Genomic DNA, 21,962 nt, shown 5'->3' with positions numbered 1-21,962 from the left:
AAATGTCATAATTTAAAGTTGCAACTTGGAACGACACGCATCGGACCGATGCCATTTTCAAATGACTTGTTTCCCAGACGTTTTGCCTTCACAAAAATAAACGCAGCCTCAAGTTTTTCAAACCAAATCACCCAGAATGTGCCTGATCTCATCAGATTTTGTCAGCACAGCAGGTTTAAGCCTGGATAGACATTCGTTTGGTCAGCACCATGCATTAATTCAGGCGTTATCGGCTGGCAGGACAAGCGGGCATTGCAGCAATGTCCATTGCACTTCTACGCTCCCCCTGCCTTGAACCCGCACGGACCAGCGTGGTGAAGTATGCTAAAATAGCTACCATAACGTGGGGAAGCCTTCATCCAGCAGTGGATTGACGAGGGCTGTAAGTGTACGTGTCTATTGCCTACAATTTTGGCATCCCTTCAAACCTGACCCTCCTATTGCGGTCACGTTTTTGATTTACCAATAGCCACGGTCAATACACTGCTGGATGAAAGCTTCCCAAAGCTGCCACGATATTAGGGGCCGTCCATAAATGATGTCACGCACCTGGGGGGGGGGGCAGACATTTGTGACGATGTGTGACGAGGTGGGGGGGTTGAGAAATGTGACGTCACTAAAATGCGCAACTTTAAATAAATATGGAACTGTTTAACACGTAGGCTTTCGAGACCAATATTCATAATAAAGGTTTTTGGGTTAGATCGCGTTTATTTATAAATGTGTCGTAACCCTCCACCACCCGACACGGCCAATCAGCAAAAAAAAGTGTCACGTTGACAAAAGACAAATAATTCACTAATTTAGCCCACCGGTGTGTTGAAGAGTGAATCCACATTTACAGTTTGAGTACGACGTTTCGCTGGTAAATACATCCAGCATCATCATGCAGTTCGCCAGAATGGTAAAGCCCTCGCTTGCTCCCGGTTTTATATAGAGCAGCAGGGTGACGTCATCACTTAACTCATATCAGGTGCAGTGATTAGAGGCGGAGGGGGGGAGGTATTGTAATTATATAATCGATTAGTAATCAGTCATTGGTTATGATTAGTAATGAGTTGTAGATTAGTAATTCTTTAAATCAAAATGTAATGTGTATTATTTAATAATACGCTTCCAGGCCGCACTAAGCCGGTAGCTGTCAGAGCGATTAAAGTTATTCTTGTTCCTCTCAATTTCAATGGATTCTCTAATTAGTCTTTGCCAGTAATAATTAGTTTTACACACCACTGCAACATGGTCAAAATCAATTGAGTGTCCTTGTTGACAAGCATGTTCTGCCACTGCCGACAGTTGTGTTTGAGATAAAAGAACATCAGAGAAATATTAAATTATCTCAAACACAACTGTCGGCAGTGGCAGAACATGCTTGTCAACAAGGACACTCAATTGATTTTGACAATGTTGCAGTGGTGTGTAAAACTAATTATTACTGGCAAAGACTAATTAGAGAATCCATTGAAATTGAGAGGAACAAGAATAACTTTAATCGCTCTGACAGCTACCGGCTTAGTGCGGCCTGGAAGCGTATTATTAAATAATACACATTACATTTTGATTTAAAGAATTACTAATCTACAACTCATTACTAATCATAACCAATGACTGATTACTAATCGATTATATAATTACAATACCTCCCCCCCTCCGCCTCTAATCACTGCACCTGATATGAGTAAAGTGATGACGTCACCCTGCTGCTCTATATAAAACCGGGAGCAAGCGAGGGCTTTACCATTCTGGCGAATTGCCTGATGATGCTGGATGTATTTACCAGCGAAACGTCGTACTCAAACTGTAAATGTGGATTCACTCTTCAACACACCGGTGGGCTAAATTAGTGAATTATTTGTCTTTTGTCAACGTGACACTTTTTTTTGCTGATTGGCCGTGTCGGGTGGTGGAGGGTTACGACACATTTATAAATAAACGCGATCTAACCCAAAAACCTTTATTATGAAAAATATAGAACTGTTATAACAACATTAATTGTTATAACAACACTCCTACAACATCAGAGTGCAGCGCCACATTAAATACGCACTACAATGACAATAGTTTAAAGCGATTTGAAGCATGTTTTATTTTCAAAATGGAAATATGGTTTGGGGGGGGGGGGGGGCAGAGCTTTGTGACGTCATATTTCAGGGGTGGGCCTGACTTTTTGTGACACCGTGTGACGAGAGGGTGGAGGGTCAAAAATCGTCCAAAATAGCGTGACGTCATTTATGGACGGCCCCTTAACGCTTTACAACTAAGGTTAAAGTTCCTTTGCTGATCTCGTCAAAGAACGTATAAACCATCACGGACACTGCGGTCATCCTTGCAGCAGCGGCTTTTGGCTAACCATCGAACGTAAGACGGTCACCGCATCGCGCCCTTGCACGTGCACTTATGCGGCCGTCTGGAACGCTCTTCCGATCTTTACGACGGCTGATGTAAATGCAGAGCGACGATTACAATTTCACATTCAGGGGGTCAAGCCCATATAACCGCGTCAGGAGGAGCGGCATGTCATCGCTGCGATGTCTCCTTCGGAATTGTGGATGGGGCATTGCGTCGTTTTATGTTTTACCGTCTGTTCTGGATGACCAGAGTCGCACACAGGAGACTTTTTAATTTTCCATTCGTGAATCAGGTGTCCGCATCTGCTATGGTTTGTGCGGATGTGGTTTAGGGTGGACCATGAGCTTCGTGGGAGATCAAACCCAGAGATCTGTGTTGGGTCTTTCACAAGGCGTTTGGTGAGTCCGTTCGAACTCCATTCCGCTCTCCAAGCTACATTGATTGTCAATGTACAAACACGTGAAGACAAAATACAATATGATCGTCCTCAGGTGACCGCTTGTGTTGCGATCGAAACGTCGTGATATTTTATTTTTATATTTTATATTTCTACCCACGTGACTTTACCAAAAGAACCAAAGAGTATGGATTCCTGCAGTGACGAAAGCTTCAAATCAAGATTAAAATCCTATGTATTTATTGACATACATTTTCATGATTGAGAACTAAAGGGGTGCAAGTCTGCAGTAAAGATTAAGAACTACTGGTGTAAGACCATGGGGGGTTTGCCGTTCCTGTTGTATATCAATGTCACTTTAGGTAAGTATTTTCCGAGTTGATTATTAAGTAGAGGCGTCTGTGGCGCACTGCATTGGGGTCAGCGTTGACCCAGCCACGTGCCAACGTCGCAAGTTTACTGGGCACAACCCAGGTTGGTCCACGTTGGCGTGTTGTTACTCCACCACGCACAGTCTATTGAACACGTGAGCAATTCTGGCCCCTGATCGCGACACGTGCGAAGACCGAAAACAAACAGACCACTTTATCTGACACGGTACGCGTGCAAGACGGAGAGTCGGGAATTGTGTGCGATTGTTGCAGGAGGACCTCGAAGAGGATTGGTCAGGGCCAGCTAATTAAACTGATTTGGTAGAGATTGGTAGAGAAGTTCTAACGCAGAAGGCGGGGAAACGAGAGTGGACCTGTCGGGGTGACGGTGGACAGTCGTTTAGGGAAGAAAGGACGGGAATTGGCTGAGAGAAGTGGGGATGAGCAAACGTTCGAGAAAGGGGGCTCGGGGGGATATAAGTAATATTTAAAAAACTTTTTTAAAAACACGCTTTTTATGAAATGTGATGGCAGAACTCCACGACTCCAGGAAGTGGCCCCGAAGGTTGGCCACAACGTAAGGGACCCGTGGGCAATTACAGCCAACGTCAGTTTTGACCGTGGACAATTTGACCCAAGCCGAAACATCTCCATATATCTAAAAGGCAAAGTTGTGATTATGTGTGTCTGTTCAAAATGTTTAGCGTACTTCCCGATATGCAACAAACTTGAAATTTGCCATGTGGGTACTTTCCAGACTGTACACCATGCAAAAATGATTAAAAAATACACTTTTTTGGGGGGGGGGGGGAGCTCAATAATGCATATTTTTTTTTCACGGCAAGTGAGCTGTGACGTCAAATCTGTCACGTGACCCGCGCATGTGGAAGCGTAACGCATTGTAGTGTAGCGGTAAGCGCACCGCGCTACGAACCCGGCGACCCGGCGACCCGAGCTCGATTCCCGTTCACGGCCACCACCGGTGACGATTATTTTTACCGGTCCTGGGCCTCCCCTAGGTCGACTCAGCATCAAACGACTAACTGCTCTTCTGTGTGAACATCGCCACTGGGGATACAAAGGCGGCCGGGCGTGGTGCTGGCCACCCACCGCCTCGTAACATATAAAAAAGAATGTTTACAAATATATATTTTTATTTTTTATGATCAAATATAGTATTGTGATCAGTATGACATAAGTATACCAAGTTTGCAGTCGATACCACATTGGGAAGTGGGTTAAAATTGATTTACAAGATTTGAGGATACAACAACGACAACAACAACAACAGACAGTGAGTTGAATGAAAGCGTGTAATAATAATAATAATAAAAGGGGCAAGGGACGCTTGGGGAGAAGACAAAAGTCCGAGGATCAACCGAAGCGCGGGCCTCGGAATGGTGTTGTTGCATCCACGATAATGGCTCCTGGGAATGCAAGAATGTCTGTGGGCGCCACTACACACGGATTCTGGAATCGTTCATCACCAGTAGTCATGGTCAATCCATTGTTGGATGCAGGACTCCCACAAGCTGCGATATGGTCATGTCCATACAACTCATAGAATCGACACGCGTTTTGAGTATCTGGCTGCTGTAAGTTTCCGCATGATGATAAGACACTTTTCGTTGAGCTATCATTTGTGGACCAGGTCGCTTCTGTAAAAAAAAAAGAGCTAGATAGCTCAGTGGGTCTTATCGGGTAAACATTTTTATTTAAAAGTTTGTTTCATTTCAAGCCCGCGCCATCTCTCCGTCTCCTCGGACGCGTTCCATTCCTTGTCTGCCACTCCATCAATCCGCTTGACCACCGTGCGTCGTCCCTTCGATGAACGATGGAAAGCCCCAACGCAGAAGATCCCCTGGGGGTTTGATCTCCCACGAAGTTGCTCGCGGTCCACCCCGAAACCGCATCCACTTCACAAACCGTGGCAGCAGCAGATGCGGATACCCCGATGAGCAAAATGGAAAATTAATAACTCTTCCAGCGGTTGTGCTGTTGCTGCTCCTGTGGTCATCCGAAACAGAGACCGTACAACGATGAAAGCCGCTTGTGTTGTGGCCGAAACGTCGTGATTTTTGTTGTTTTATTTTTTACCTACGTGACTTTACCGAATATAACCAAAGAGTACCGTACAACGTGTAACGACGCAATGGCCCCACAAACACGAAGGAGACATCACAGCGATGATGCACCACTCCGCTGACTCCTGACGCGGTTACCTGGGCTTGCCCACCTGAAGGTGGCACTGTGGTTGTTGCTCTGCATCGACATCATGAGCCATACAACAACAGCAAGGATAATCTTCCCTGTCAGCGACGTGTCCTGCCTCAAGCCCGTGAACTTTTCTGAACAGCTGTCAATCTGTTTTGTCTATATATATAGGGGCCGTCCATAAATGATGTCACGCACCTGGGGGGGAGGGGTCAGACATTTGTGACGATGTGTGACGAGGGGGGGGGGGGGTTTGAGAAATGTGACGTCACATAAAAATGCGCAACTTTAAATAAATATAGACAACACGTTCTACTTAATTAAGTAGACTTTTTTAAATAAATGTTTTCTTCTACAACATCAGAGTGCAACGCCACATTAAATACGCACTACAATGACAATAGTTTAAAGCGATTTGAAGCATGTTTTATATATTTTTTTGGGGGGGCAGAGCTTTGTGACGTCATATTTGAGGCGGGTCTGACTTTTTTGTGACGCCGTGTGACGAGGGGGGGGGGTCAAAAATCGTCCAAAATCGCGTGACGTCATTTATGGACGGCACTATAGACAAAAAAATACATTCACAACTGAACAAGGTCGTATATGCTGACCAAGGAGCATGTCTTGAAGACTAGAGCCAATCAACAATTTTAAGCATCATTTTCATTCTCAGTGACCCATAAATAATAAAGTTGGACTACGTTGATTTCGGAAGAATTTTGGCTGTAGACCCGTGTAACCTGCGCACCATCTTTGATTCACGTGCTCCTCTCTCTCTGTCTCTCAATGTAAGTCGAAGCATGGGACGTGTCCATGATTCTTTTCACACTTTTTCAGCATTTGCTCCTCGATTAGGTGTTTATCCCCAGCGCAAAGGTTAAATTTAAGTTCCGTTAAAGTGATCGAGGGTTGAGAGTGGTGACACACCGTTTGGCGCACCGCGTCATGAACACATGAGTTCGATTCCCAGCCACGACTGACGTTGGCTAGTGTGGTATCTGAACTAGTCTGGACCACCCAACTTTACCAACCGGAATTTACCAGCGTGGTGAAGTTTAGTATGGTCTAGCAACCTCCACGTCTAACATGCATGGCCTTCATCCGGCAGTTGATTGACAAAGGGTCGTACATGTTTAAGTAATCTAGGTATTCTTGTATTTACCATGTTACCATGAAGGGTGATTAAACCGCATCTGAATATGCGCTCAATCAACACGTGACAAACACACACCAATCGGCACTCGGTCTACACAGCCAATTGTATTCAAACCTCCCGTGAACACATCTGAATAGTATGTTTTATAATCAATAATATAATAACGGCAAAGTTTACAGTAATTACGGAAGAGTGGGATTTATCGTCTCTCTGGGGCTCAGACATAGAGGTTCAGGGTGCAGCAAGAGTCATTTGGGTAGAGTTGCCCAACTCATGCTCAACATGTTGATTAAATGGACCAAACGTATTGTCATTTACCAAAGTTCAAAATTAGGATGAAATGCTTTACGTAGTGAGTTGAACCCAAAAGTGGGTACCAGGTGCAGAGATGAGAAAGAAGAGCATCAGCCAAGGCATGGGAAATAATAAACACCGTCTTTCAATACGAAGGAATTTAGGAAATCGATGTGGACAACACCAAACGATGACATTAGGAACGATATATGAATATTCTAGATTTGAAGTTTTCGTGACTGCAAGGATCCATACTCTTTGCTTCTTTCGGTAAAGTCACGTAGGTGAAAAATAAAATAAAATTAAGAATAAAAAAATAGAAATAATCAAATTAAATCACGACATTTCGGAAGCAACACAAACTTCCGTCATCAGGTGGGACAACCATAGCAAAAAAAAATACCGTAGTCGGAAAAGTATTTTTTTTGTTTTTGCTGTGATTGTCCCACCTGATGACGGAAGCTTGTGTTGCTTCCGAAACGTCGTGATTTAATTTGATTATTTCTAATTTTTATTCTTATTTTTTCACCTACGTGACTTTACCGAAAGAACCAAAGCATATATGAATACTTCACATTTTGAAAACGAAAGAAATCGCATTAAAGCACACGAATTACATGCTCTGAAAGCTGGAAACGAGCGAACGCATCTACAATGAAAATAATGCACCGACTGCACCGAGTGCCTTTGTACTGGGGCACAGATTTGTGTGTGTGCGCGCGTGCTGTGGAACGCGATAAACAATGGAGTAATTTACTGTTGGCTCCATTGCCTTTAAATTCGCGACTGACCACATCGTTTGGCACGGCCTCTCAGCTCAGCTCGGCGTGGTGGGGAGATGGTGGGTGGGTGGGGAGGGTGACACTAAAACTCTGCCAACAAACAACCAAAAAAAATATGCAAAAAAATCCCCCCGAGGCAGACAAAATGAAAAAAGCTCACGTCGCAATTCTGGTTTCCAGAAAGGGGCTTTGTTAAACCGACCTGGCTCAGCAACGGAGTTCTATATAAATACTTTGGGGTGCTCTTCTAATTCAACTCACGGGTGCAAGTTCACACTATCTCAGCCGCAACCAAGCCAAGCCACCTTCGCCTCTTAAAACAAACGGAAGAAAAAAGAAACCCCAACAACAACAACAACCCCCCTCGTAAACCAGCGCAATGGAAGTGACCATTCAGCACCCGTTCCTGCGTCGCCCCTTCGGCTCGCTCTTCAACAGCCGCCTCTTCGACCAGTTCTTTGGAGAGGGCCTTTTCGACAGCGAACCTTTCTTTGGGCAGAGCGTCTCGCAGAACCCCTTCCTCCTCCTGCAGGGCCGCTCCTCGCCCATGCAGCGCCTCACGTCCATCCTGGATTCGGGGCTCTCCGAGGTGAGCGGTACAAAAAAAAAAACAGCGAAACGCGACGCGCACACCCCGAGGCGATCAGTTGCGCGCAACATCCAACCCTTTGGAATTACATTGGGAGATGGAAAGGTGGAAACGCATGAATTAGAGATCGTGTCTATGTTACAAATAAGGGTTCACGCTGTTCAGAAGAAGAAAAAAAGAGATGTCGGGGCTTGGGCACAGTACTTTGTTGCGCGCAAATTGCCTCGCGGAAAACGTGGTCGTCTCTGCAACCAGTTGCGGTCAGTTTGCGCGACCGGTTGCTGGCAATCGAGAGAGAATCTGCTCTCAAGCGTCGATCTGCTCGGCGTCTTGCAGTAAGGTTATATCGACTCCACATTTTGTTCTTGCAATCCTGAATTCGCCGGTTTAATGTCATCTTTGTGCAACTTACTCGCTCAGATGTGGATACAGCTGTTGCAGGCAATGATTAAGTTGCGCGTTATTGAAGGCGATTTGGTTGCTCCGGCTGATCACGCAGTTATGGACCTTGTTGCTTTTAATTGCCGTATTTACTCAAAAGCGCATTTCATTTCGTTATTCAATAACCATGAATTCTAAGCGAGCCACCCTTAAGGCACGTAGCATGGACGAGTGTAGTGATGAAACTTAACTCAATGCATACATCCCACGGAGCTGGTAAGGTCAGCTGTATCATTTACCTCCTCTCCTGATTCCCCCCCCCCCCTCCCAGGATCGTCCTCTTGTTGAGATGAGGTAGCAGCTGCCCCTGGGGAAATCTACAAGCCTTCCCGGGAACGTTACAAGTCCACATCTTTTTTTTGTTCAATAATAATAATGCACCATCATGGCAAAGTCTATTGACATGTGGTGCTCCTTTCTACTCTGGAATTGAGAGATATTCGTCATCCCGTGATATGCCCCTGTTTTTTAATGTTCCTTAGGGATGGCAACCCCAATAAATAATAATAATCCAGCCAGTGGACGAAGGCCATCTCCCAGTGGTGATGTTTACACAACACGCCAGTTACTCATTTAAGGAGGGAGGTGCGGGACCGGTTCATATATCACCGGTGCGAGCAACGGTCGGGGAACTAATCTAACTCAATCGTTTTGATAATATGGATACAACAGTACGTCTCGGCTGGAGCGGCGGTAGAGTTGATAGCCACGCTCCACTACGAACCTGGCGACCCGAGTTCGATTGATTCCCACCACGGCTAACATTAGTGACCAAGTGATACAGTGAGGGAAAAAAAGTATTTGATCCCCTGATGATTTTGTACGTTTGCCCACTGACAAAGAAATAATCAGTCTATAATTTAAATGGTAGGTTTATTTGAACAGTGAGAGACAGAATAACAACAAACAAATCCAGAAAAACGCATGTCAAAAATGTTATAAATTGATTTGCATTTTAATGAGGGAAATAAGTATTTGACCCCTCTGCAAAACATGACTTAGTACTTGGTGGCAAAACCCTTGTTGGCAATCACAGAGGTCAGACGTTTCTTGTTATTGGCCACCAAGTTTGCACACATCTCAGGAGGGATTTTGTCCCACTCCTCTTTGCAGATATTCTCCAAGTTATTAAGGTTTAGAGGCTGACGTTTAGTAACTCGATCCTTCAGCTCCCTCCACAGATTTTCTATGGGATTAAGGTCTGGAGACTGGCTAGGCCACTCCAGGACCTTAATGTTCTTCTTCTTAAGCCACTCCTTTGTTGCCTTGGCCGTGTGTTTTGGGTCATTGTCATGCTGGAATACCCATCCACGACCCATTTTCAATGCCCTGGCTGAGGGAAGGAGGTTCTCACCCAAGATTTGACGGTACATGGCCCCGTCCATCGTCCCTTTGATGCGAAGTTGTCTTGTCCCCTTAGCAGAAAAACACCCGCAAAGCATAATGTTTCCACCTCCATGTTTGACGGTGGGGACGGTGTTCTTGGGGTCATAGGCAGCATTCCTCCCTCTCCAAACACGGCGAGTTGAGTTGATGCCAAAGAGCTCCATTTTGGTCTCATCTGACCACAACACTTTCACCCAGTTGTCCTCTGAATCATTCAGATGTTCATTGGCAAACTTCAGACGGGCATGTATATGTGCTTTTTGAGCAGGGGGGACCTTGCGGGCGCTGCAGGATTTCAGTCCTTTACGGCGTAGTGTGTTACCAATTGTTTTCTTGGTGACTATGGTCCCTGCTGCCTTGAGATCATTGACAAGATCCTCCCGTGTAGTTCTGGGCTGATTCCTCACCGTTCTCATGATCATTGCAACTCCACGAGGTGAGATCTTGCATGGAGCCCCAGGCCGAGGAAGATTGACAGTTCTTTTGTGTTTCTTCCATTTACGAATAATAATCGCAGCAACTGTTGTCACCTTCTCACCAAGCTGCTTGGCAATGGTCTTGTAGCCCATTCCAGCCTTGTGTAGGTCTTCAATATTGTCCCTGACATCCTTGGAGAGCTCTTTGGTCTTGGCCATGGTGGAGAGTTTGGAATCTGATTGATTGATTGCTTCTGTGGACAGGTGTCTTTTATACAGGTAACAATCGTTTTGATAATATGGATCCAACAGTACGTCTGGGCTGAAGCGGCGGTAGAGTTGATAGCCACGCTCCACTACGAACCTGGCGACCCGAGTTCGATTGATTCCCGCCACGGCTAACATAAGTGACCAAGTGATACTGTACATGTCATGCCCTCTCCCCTTGGCGTCCACAACCCGCACTGACAAGCGTGGTGAAGTATAGTCGAAATGGTTTCATGACACGACGTGGCGTGTGGAGGCCTTACATATATCTTATGCGTTTTGTTTCTACTTTATTCACCTGTAAATCATAAAAAAAGAACAGAACAGAAAGACCCCTAATATGAAATTCATAATAGTTCACTATCTCGGATTGTAATGCACGCGGGATAACCCCGTGCAGGTAGTAGTAATAATAATAGTTTACGTTTATTTGTAAGGCTGCGTTCCACTAATGTCTCAAGGTGATGTAATGCGGAGCTTGGGCGATTCTTCGGTTAAGCAATGAAGCGAGCAAGATTTCGATTTGACAACTTTTCTGCAGCTGACTAATCGGGCCAAATTCCAAAGTATCGCGATCGATCCCAACATCCTCCGGTCCGAAGGCGGGACCCCCCCCCAGCCACGCCCCCTACCTTGCCCCACCACGCCCCCACCAATATAAGTCACGCCCAGCGTAGCGCGGTTGATGATGTCGATGACGTCGCCAAAGAGACAAACGTTCTTGTGCAGATCGCATCGAGTGTTTGGGCAAGCGTGTGTTTGGGTGTAGATATTAAAGCCAGTTCTGCGCAGGTCGGGCTGGAGTGGCTGAGACTACGTCCCGCTCCGTCTTTGTATCCCCAGCGCTGGTGTTTACACACCGCACCAGGTGTTCAACAATGACTCAAACCTAGGGAGAGGCCCGGGACCGGTTCAAATATTCGCCACCGATGTTAGCGGCCGGCCGGGAACCAGAACTGGGCACGGTGAATTCGTAGCGTGTAGCGCGCTAAACAGATGTGCGCGCGCACACACGCGGGCACCGTGTGTCCTATTGCGTGGCACCGGGAGAATCGGTGATGTGTGCATCATTGTAACCGCTCATTTTGCAGGGCTTCTTTAAAATGTTGAATTTCACTTCTCAGACTGTCACCATCTGACACTTTCTTAGCTCGACGAATCAGCGTATTGATAAGAGCAGCAACGGGGCATTGAAAACCAAAATCAAATCAAACAACAGGAGCATTGAAACTGCCCAAGTAATTAAAACGATCAAAATACCGTACATTGCGGGAGTAACTGGTAAACTAACCAGATGTTTGGAAAAACAAAACATCCGTGTCAGATTTGGTACAGTACATAAAATACAGAAAGTCATATCTGATACAAATGATGTATTACCGAAGCTATCAACACAGGGTGTGTACAGGATTAACTGCACGTGTGGTAAATTTTATGTTGGGAAAACAGGACGAATGATCAGCACGAGACTAAAAAAACATCAGAGAAATATTAAATTCTCCCAAATACAACTGTCAGCAGTAGCAGAACACGAATGCCAACAAGGGCACTCAATTGATTTGGATAATATTTGCACAATTGGAAACCTCATTTGCCAGTAACAAAATATGATAATTGGTTTTTTACCCTTTTATCTGCCAACAAAACTGACACCTTTGTAAAAAAAGGTGTCAGTTTTGTTGCCAGATAAAAGGGTACAAAACCAATTATCATGATTTTGATAATGTTGAAGTTTTGGGCAAAACTAGCTCCTATTGTCCAAGACTAATTAGAGAATCTATCGACTTTGAAAGAAAGAAAAATAATTTTAACCGTTCGGATAGCTACTGCCTTAGTGCTGCGTGGAAGCGAATAATCAAATAATACATTATTTAAATGCATGTCTACAAAGGGCAGTGTTCTTCAAAAGGGATTACCGTTGGTACGGCTATTTTATTACACACAATATACAGGAAGGACAAGTTCAAAGGGCTCGCATAATGCACATGCATAATGTACGTTGCCTCATTAATCCCATCCCCCACACACATTGTGCAAGAGCGCAGAAGCGTGGTCACCACATGTACGCCTCAATGTAAGGATCAAAACAGGTGGACTTCTCCACAAATCTGGCTGTCGCCTGATGAAGCTAGTTGTAATTACTGGCGAAACATCGTGCTCAGATTGTATATGTTGTGGCTTGGCTCTCCAACACACCGGTGTGCTGTACTAGTGACGTATTGGCACGTTCTGTTTACGTGACAACCCTTACCAGTTGGCTGTGTCGGGTGGTGGCGGGTTTTAACGACGCATTTATATATTTACGCGATCTAACCCAAAAACCTCTATTATGGAAGGTATTGGTCGCGAAAGCCTCCCACGTGTTAATGGACTGGCCGGAATGATGGCCGATGGAGAGTCCGTGGGTAAGACCGCCGCAGAGATGGAAAGATGAAATCAAGTCCATTCGTAATGTGCATGAGTGCGGTGTATGGTAGCTGCACTGCATCGTGAGGGATGGCGACAGCGTTCTTATACATGTGTATGCATAACTTCTTTCGCACCGTACGTAGCCAACCGTGCTAATCGGAGGTGCTGGGGAAAGACAACAAACTAAACACCAAAGGCGGTTGTAAAGAAATGAGTTTTCACTCGAGATTTGAGCGTGCACAGCTTCAGCGGCTTCCTAACATCGGAAGGAAGAGCGTTCCAGACGGCCCGCTAGAAGCGCATCTGAAGGCGCGCGTTGCAAAGACCGCCTTTGTTCGACGGTTAGCCAAACAATGCCTTCATCCAGTAGTGGATAGACATTGACCGCTGCTGATGGTGATGGATGAATGCGTGCTTGGAGTGCAGCTGCGCGTGGACAGGGAGCGCTTTGCCATCCACCTGGACGTGCGTCACTTCTCCCCCACCGAGCTGAGCGTGAGGATCGTGGACGACTCCATTGAAGTGCACGCGAAACATGAGGAGCGCGCGGTAATGGATTGCGCACGCAGCACCTACAACAAAGACAAAGATCCCCCGTGTAGCCTTAAATGACTGCTGGGGGCAAGTGCTGTGAGCGAGTAGCACCCTATGAAAGGCCGCGGAACGGCACACGAGGGGGTGGGTGGCCACCACCACGCCCGGTCGCCTTTGTCTTCCTAGTGGCGATGTTTTTTACACAGCGCACCAGGGCACTTCATTTGAGGCTGAGTCGACCTAGGGGAGGCCCAGGACCGGTTCAGATAATCGTCACTGGCGTTGGCCGTGAGCGAGCATCGAACTCGGTTCGTGAGTGCAGCGGCACTCACCACTTGGGGTGCGACAGGGGAATAATTCTCCGGCTCTTACATTTGTTTTTTTTTTAAATCAGGATATTATGGAACAGCAACGACACCGTCGGCCCCCTAACAACGCTTTAGGTGACGGAAAAACCGGATGGGGACTAACTCTGGGCCCCTCCGACCCGACGCAACCAGTCTATTTCTATTTTTTGACTTTTTTTTAATTTGACCAGGTAAGGCCCTCCGAGGTATATGGCTCTTTTTCAGAAGCGACCCGGCCACAAATGAGAGCTCAACGAAGTGGCTTATCAGGTGGAAATTTATAATGCCCAAATACTCTAAACGCGTGTTTTTTTTTTCTAAATATGGAGGAAAAACGCGGAGGAACCGGAGAAAAATGCACGCGGCCACGTGGAGAACGACACGCAAACTCCAAATGTACAGCAGCAGGCGTCAGGGTCGGGATCAAATCCACGACCTCCTGTATACCAGGCGAAGCAGTTAACATCTCTGAGCCACCGTGATGATGATGATGAGAGGGAGAGAGATGCAAACTCCAAATGTACAGCAGGCGTCAGGGTCGGGATCAAATCCACGACCTCCTGTATACCAGGCGGGGCAGTTAACATCTCTGAGCCACCGTGATGATGATGATGAGAGGGAGAGAGATGCAAACTCCAAATGTACAGCAGGCGTCAGGGTCGGGATCAAATCCACGACCTCCTGTATACCAGGCGAGGCAGTTAACATCTCCGAGCCACCGTGATGATGATGATGATGAGAGGGAGAGAGATGAAAACTCCAAATTTACAGAAGGCGTCAGGGTCGGGATCAAATCCACGACCTCCTGTATACCAGGCGAGGTAGTTAACATGTCGCCACTGTGGCGCCTTATATAACCGCGGGTGTGTGTGGGGGGGTATACATTTAAAGCCTCTTTCACATAAAGGAATCGAGTCAGGGAGCCCACGTGCTTTTTTCCGAGAGGGTGGAAGGGAAGAAGGGGCGGAGGGAGAGGTGGGTAGGGGTGGGGGGTACATATTTGTTTTCAAACCAACGTAAGTAACGAGCAACTTTCCGTGACCGGCCGTGACCTGAAGGGTGAAACGTCCGTCCCGTGTCCCCCCCGCCACCCCCCCCCCCCCCAGGACGAGCACGGCCTGGTGTCGCGCGAGTTTCTGCGCCGCTACCGCCTGCCCGTGGGCGTCCAGGCCGAGTCGGTGACGGCGGCGCTGACCACCGACGGGGTGCTGACCCTGTCGGCGCCTCGCCGCGACGGGCGGGAGCCGCGCGACACGCGCGAGACGCGCCCCGTGCACATCGCGTGCGACGACAAGTCCTCCCCCGTGGGGCCGCCTCCCCCCGAGCGCAAGTGAAGGGAAGGTGGGGGGCGGAGAGAATTAGCGAAACGCACGCATTTGTTGTATACTGCATATACTGCGTGCGCTTACTGCTTCGACAACCACTGCTACTACTACTGCGACCGCCGCCGCCGCCGCGCGCACGCATACACACTCACTCATACACACTCACTCACGCATACACACTCACTCACGCACGCACGCATACACACTCACTCACGCACGCACGCATACACACTCACTCACGCATACACACTCACTCACGCACGCACGCATACACACTCACTCACGCACGCACGCATACACACTCACTCACGCATACACACTCACTCACTCACGCACTCACGCACGCACACGGGCGCTTACCTGCAGCGGTGTTTTAAATTAACAAACCAAAAAAAGGTGCTACCCCGCTCAGTAAACGTGCGACGTTGGTGCAACGTCGGCATGTGGTCGGGACCGTGAGACCAACGTTGGCACAACGTTAGCCCAACGTTTTTTGTTTACTGCGCAATTGTTGCTCTTCATCGGCACGGAAACCATCTGGGCACATGCATGAACGCATAATCTATGCCCAAGAATGCTCACAAGCACGCGTACAACGTGTGTTCGGGAAGTTAAAAAGAAAACATTTAAAAAATCGTGTTCAAATTACTCTAGATACATCCATCACGGTCCAAGATGTACACTTATACACAATAAAGTAAAAAACCAAACCTTTTCGCAAATGCAAAATGAATATTTACGAAATAGAATATTCCAATAGTTCCCTGTGATAAGATATGAATGTTATGATATATCATAGTTCAAGTGAGACTTGCAATTCCATTTCGGGTCGTTTCAAGTGTGTCTGGTGTATAATTGGCACTGAATTGATGGACGGACGACTATATGGGTCTTCGCTTATTGTTCTAAATGCATGTCGTGTGCATGCTATTACAGAGGTAGTATTAGTGACGGGTCAGAGATATATGTGTAAATGCGTGGGCATCCGTTGACAGCTGAAGCATGACTTTAGAAATTAAGAAAATTACATCGTTTGGTCTGGAAAAATAACCACTCCGTTCGTATTCTGAATTGCGTCATCATGTTTTTAAACCGTGACAAGTTATTAAACATCAGAAATAGTGGGAAAAGCAATTTGCAAAAGTGCTATTTGAAAGAACGTTTTTGATAAGTTTCTGAAGTAACTGCTTACTGGGCAATGGACCGCTTCAACTATTAGCGATTCGGAAAGTCAAACAAGAGCAATACGTGTGGAACGATAGTTGATTTTGAAAATGTCAATGAACACACCTCATGTTGGGAAGAGACCCATAATCCCGCAAGTTATACGTGTGCCTCGTGCCTGGTGGCATGTTGTGATCTGTCGCTACTTACTGTGATAGCAGGATGACACCTTACCGATTGTGCATTGTGATACCAGCCGATGATAAGATGAAATAATTGGATTTCCCCGCTTGCATGAGTCGAACGCAGCTCCTTCCTGCAGTCGGCTGCTCACGACACACACCGCCGCAGTCGCTCTCTTTTTCCCGAAGTGGCGCTGAACTGAAGAAAAAAATGTAACGGCAAAATAAAATGCAATCACGTGACTAACATCCGCCGCCCTGTCCTTTGGTCTCATTTCATTGGCATTGACGGGTTTGGAGTGCGCTGTGTGGCGCTGCCTGTCCGTTATGGCGTACAGGGTTCAGAAAAGTGGCCTTCAGGCGATAAGATAACACGATTGTTGTTCCTGGGTAGTAAGTGTTATTTTCTGATTGCTTATGCCTCAAAAGTATGGAAAATGGCTAATATTCCCCACAAACTGTTGCTTTTGTGACCAGCACTTTATGTGAAGGAATGACACAAATGCACACCACGTTTTCTCATTAAAAATAAGTCAATTAAAAAAATATTACTGTCCCGGTCACAAAAGCAAAATTTGTGGGGAATAATAGCCATTGTCTGTACTTTTGAGGCACAAGCAATTGGAAAATAACACTACCCAGGAACAAAAATATATGTTTTCGTTACACAGTGTAATCGAACGCAACCGGAAATATTTTGCGTGGAGTCAATAAAAAAACAACACCGCTTAGGAATTGCATTGAGTAGACGTGAAGATGAACACTTGGTATTGGAGAGAGTACGCACGCAGATTGACGGCATCGTTTGCGTTGACGAGAGACGTAAAGCGGGCCTCGGGCAGCACGCGTCCGTGGCTAGAAGGGACGGAGCGATGAAATCAGCTCCTGTGCAGTCGGTTGGATCATTACATATTCTGTGGTTCTTTTGGTAAAGTCACGTAGATAGAAAAAAGAATATTAAAAGTAAATAAAAACCAAAGATTATGAATTCCTGCAGTCACGAAAGTTTGAAGTCAGAATTTGGATCATTACGTCGCGGGAATCGTGAGAGGCGGCGGCTTGCGGTGGCCTTCATCCAGCAGTGGATTGATCATGGCTGATGATGAATGGATCGCGTTGTTGGATTTAGTTGCACCTTCCTTTACACGTGAGACGCACCCTTGATGTGGCCCTTCCACAACATGCGCGTCGTGGGAGGTTAAATGCCCATACTTCACCACTCTAATTCGTGCGGGTTGATGAAGAACGGGAAAACACAGACGTGAGATGATGGCATGCATGATCGTCGAACATCCAAGCACTATGTATGACAGGCTCACCGATAATTGGTTCACGGAAATCCCCTTACCCACGCGATTTGTTTTATGTTTGTGCAAATTACGAACACGACAGAAAATCCATCATCATGTCCGTGTTAACTTTCGCTCTATCTGCGTCAAAGCAGGATTCATCTTTTTTGGCGAGATACACACGAACAAAAGGGATCCCGCTCTGGCAGTCCCCCACATCATCAAATCGGACAAGAGGATGTTGGCAGTACTGTGTCATGCCAGCGATGGTCAGACTTCCTGACCCTACGACGAGCAGAAACAGGTCCCTGCAGGGTGGGCTGGTAGGAACATTGGAATTTTGCGCAATTTTATGACATTGTTACTTCCAAATGTTGGGTGCAATAAGACATATCAAGTCTCTGCGCTGTCTATTGCTGATTTTACACCCAACAGCACGAGATTTCACTTCGTTAAAGTATTGAAAGGGGACGGACGGACGCATTAATCTATTGCAGGCTGGTACACTCAGTTTACAACTTCGTTCCTACCAGTATAACCAACACCTCCATATGATCGAGATCAGCCAGGACGCAAATGGACCGATCACGCGACCGGTTCGTTGCGGGGTCTGTTTGAATCTAGAAATCTGCGGCAGCGCCCTCGGGAGGACTCAAGTCTGAGCCCCGCTGCTAAGGGGACAGTGGCCCAAGCCAGCCGGACGGTGGTGGTGGTGGCTATGCACGTGGCCTGTAACCCAGCACCGTGCAGGCAGCAGCGTGGGTTGGCGAATCACACAAATGTTGCGAAACTCTCTTCCCGCGTGCGTGGAGGTGCCCATATCCTGGCTCGCCGTGAGAATGCAGTACAGCAAACGGGAAGGCCTCTCTACCTGTTCCGTCTGTATGGAATCGCGTGTTTCTCCCTCGCACGCATGGAGTATTTCTCCAGGTGCTCCGGTTTCCTCCCGCGTGTTATTATGGTTACGCCGCTCCCGCTTTCGCAGATTTCTCTTTGGTGTTTAAAAGAAAGAGCTGCGTTACTAGTATATACAATATATAGCTATTATATAATCATCGTATGGCGCATATATCAAACTGCACGAGAACTGCCCGGGAGTTGCGATCTGGCCACTCCTGGTTTAAACATTACACGTTCATTTTGACATCTGGCTGTCAAAAAGAGATTGCCAAACTTTCACGTGACCCGATCCCTCAACTCCTTTATACTGAGCCTGTGCGAATCACCTATTCGCCGGATTATAAGACGCCCCAGAGAGTAAGACGCACTCCCAATGTTGTGTCTTGCGTTAATTCGCGTTTACAAATTTGGCCTCACACACACGCGCAAATATTGTACTGAATTATAAGACGCACCCCAAACTCTTGCTTGAAAATACAGGGGGGGGGGGGGAGACAGGAAGGAGCGCGTCCTATAATCCAGAGAACAATGTATTTATTTAATTTTACAATTCGATTCATTTTCATGGTTCCATGCCGTGTATCAACATACTATATAAAATGTTTCCCCTCGTCATGAATGTAGCGGCCTCTAGAGTCTAGTGGCAGTAGTGGTCACGTGAACCCATTGGCACGGTTGGCTACGTACGGTGCGAAAAAGTTCAACATATATACAACAAAAACGAGTTGAAAATAATAAACTTTTTTTCGTACCATGTATGGTGAGCGAAATAATCCACCGTAATCGATTTACCAGCTTGTGCTATACAATACGTCCCTAACGTTATACCAGCCACCACTCGTCAGAACAAGATGGTTATGACCATCAATTGCCAAAGTTCGTCAGATCGCGAAAGCCAAGCAGACTTCGCGTCTGGATATTGCTTGCATCGGTGACCACCAAGCGGAGCTTACGCAAAAAAGAAACGACTTGACCACAAAGTATAGCTGAGCGAAGTGGATTTTCACGTGGAAATGTATAACAACCGCATGTTGTTGATTATAATGTGAATGTGGAGGGGAAAACCGGAGGACCGGAGAAAAATTCGCACAAACACAGAGAAACGCGCAAAGTCAAAATATACAGCAGCAGGCGTGAGAGTCGGAATCGAACCCACGACCTCCTTGTATACCAGGCGAGGTAGTTAACATCTCCTAGCCACCGTGACGCCACACGTTTGTCAGCGGATAGCAGTGCGTAAAAATCCACGTCTGCGCTTCGCCCGCCTTCAGCAACCCGGGTGAACCAGCGTGGTGAAGTATGGTCACATAACCACCGCGGCACCCCCTCATCCAGCAGTGAATTGACTGACAAAGGGCTGGACAGCACGAGTGCGTGTGGGGGGGGGGGGGTGTGGGGGAGGTAGGACGAGGAGGTGGCAGGGAAATATTTTCTGGAGCTCAGCCCCGGGACAGCTGCTGTTGAACTTAAGGCAACTACGGCTAAACGCCATTTGAATGGGATCGTGCGTGGCAGGAATCGTTGAGCGTTTTTTTGTTTGCGTTTAATATCCACACACGTTGAATGTCATCATTGGCTCACGCCACTCCGCTACATTCACCACAATGGCCCCAAACCTCCCCCTATCCCCCACTGATATTTTAATTGAATCGCAACGGCCACAAATCTTTACACCACCCCCAAGCTGTTCACACACAGTCGACTGCTTGTGGTTTAAGACAAAGGGTGCTGATGGCAGGTGGGTTTTGAGAAAGGGCGCCGGCTGACCTATAAACTTATATGTCACGGTTGGAATCGCACAACAGCCAGTGACAGATTATCCTCGTAGCAAAAGTAGCTACACATGCTACGGGCCCCGCACTTTCAAGGGCCCCGCGCTAAATGCTTTCACGCTATCAATTCCGGTTCAGTGATTCTGCACTTGTTCTATTACAATAGTACTATACCGCCTTCAACTTTACTGAACGACTGGGTCTTTAAGGTTAGCGATTTGTCGTATTATCTTTGCCGTATAGCAAATGAAAACATACAATGACTTTACTATGCAAGTAAAAAATGCGTGTTTTAATATTTATGTTTATTTTTTTTAGTTTAGGGCCCCTTTATAACAAATGCTAACAGGTCCCGCACTAGCTTAATCCGGCACTGACAACATCCCTGCCCACCCAGGCTAATTTCCTGGGTGGGGATGGGGGGTAATGTTCAGGACGTGTTCGCGCACCTTATAATCGTTGTGTACGGCAGGTGGCGCCCTAAGCTATGGTTGACAAGTTTACGATTTTAAAAAATAAAAGAATCCCTACCGGTTCAGTTTCTGTTGTAAATCTCCATCACGATCTATAGCGGCTACATGCAGGACTTGTTGTTGTTGTTGTCTTCGTTGTTGTTTAAGTTGTTGTCGTTGTTATTGTTGTCGTTGTTGTTGTTGTTGTATTTGCTATGACGGACCGGACACGCTCTCACGTATGGGTGCAAGGAATCACAAACAAACCGGCGGAGTAAAATATAAAAACGCAGTGGTGGTAGTAGGAGGCTTTCGCGACCAATGTCATCCACAACAGAGGTTGTTTGGGGTGGGGGGGTTAGATCGTGTAAATATGACTGTGTCTAGATTTGAAGCTTTCGTGACTGCAAGGATCCATACTCTTTGGTTCTATTCGGTAAAGTCACCTGACTTTACCGAATAGAACCAAAGAGTATGACTGTGTCGTTAAACCCGCCACCACCCGACGCAGCAAATTAGTAAGGTCTGTCACGTCAACAGAACGTGCCAATTCGTTACGATGAGAATAGGTTTTCCCCTTTTTTCTGGCAACAAAACAGCTGTGTTAAGATGTTTAAACACCAAACTGAAATATTTTTACGTCTGCATTAACCGCAATACTTGTGGTTAGAATGCAAAACAAAACATACTCTGATAAATATATGCATTGTCTTTGAAACTAATTGGTCCACACCAGAGACAGCTTTCCTTAGAGCCTCGTCTCACACGGTGTTAGACCAGAGGACGCCAAAAGGCGTACACAGCACAAAGACAATGCACGATCAGAGTAATGGGAGCTCGGGGTGAGCAGAAAATAGTTACGAGTTCAGCACACGGCGTGTGCTGGAGAGTAACCCCACAACATTTACAATTCGAGTACGACGTTTCGC

General features: G+C 46.6%; 1 protein-coding gene across 1 annotated transcript; it reads left to right on the top strand.

The window, feature by feature from the left end:
- Positions 1–7,696: 7,696 nt before the first annotated feature.
- Positions 7,697–16,867, top strand: LOC116948150 (alpha-crystallin A chain-like). Its single transcript, XM_032964561.2, has 3 exons — positions 7,697–8,149; positions 13,495–13,617; positions 15,056–16,867. The coding sequence occupies exons 1-3, from the start codon at positions 7,940–7,942 to the stop codon at positions 15,281–15,283; spliced, it is 561 nt and encodes a 186-aa protein (XP_032820452.1). The 5' UTR covers positions 7,697–7,939; the 3' UTR covers positions 15,284–16,867.
- Positions 16,868–21,962: the final 5,095 nt, after the last annotated feature.

The sequence above is a fragment of the Petromyzon marinus genome, chromosome 32 (genome assembly GCF_048934315.1).
Source record: "Petromyzon marinus isolate PM22_M1 ecotype Great Lakes invasive population chromosome 32, UKy_Petmar_22M1.pri1.0, whole genome shotgun sequence".
Lineage (NCBI taxonomy): Eukaryota > Metazoa > Chordata > Hyperoartia > Petromyzontiformes > Petromyzontidae > Petromyzon > Petromyzon marinus.
Note: the sequence above shows the minus strand (reverse complement) of the source record. Positions and strands in the feature narration are given on the sequence as shown.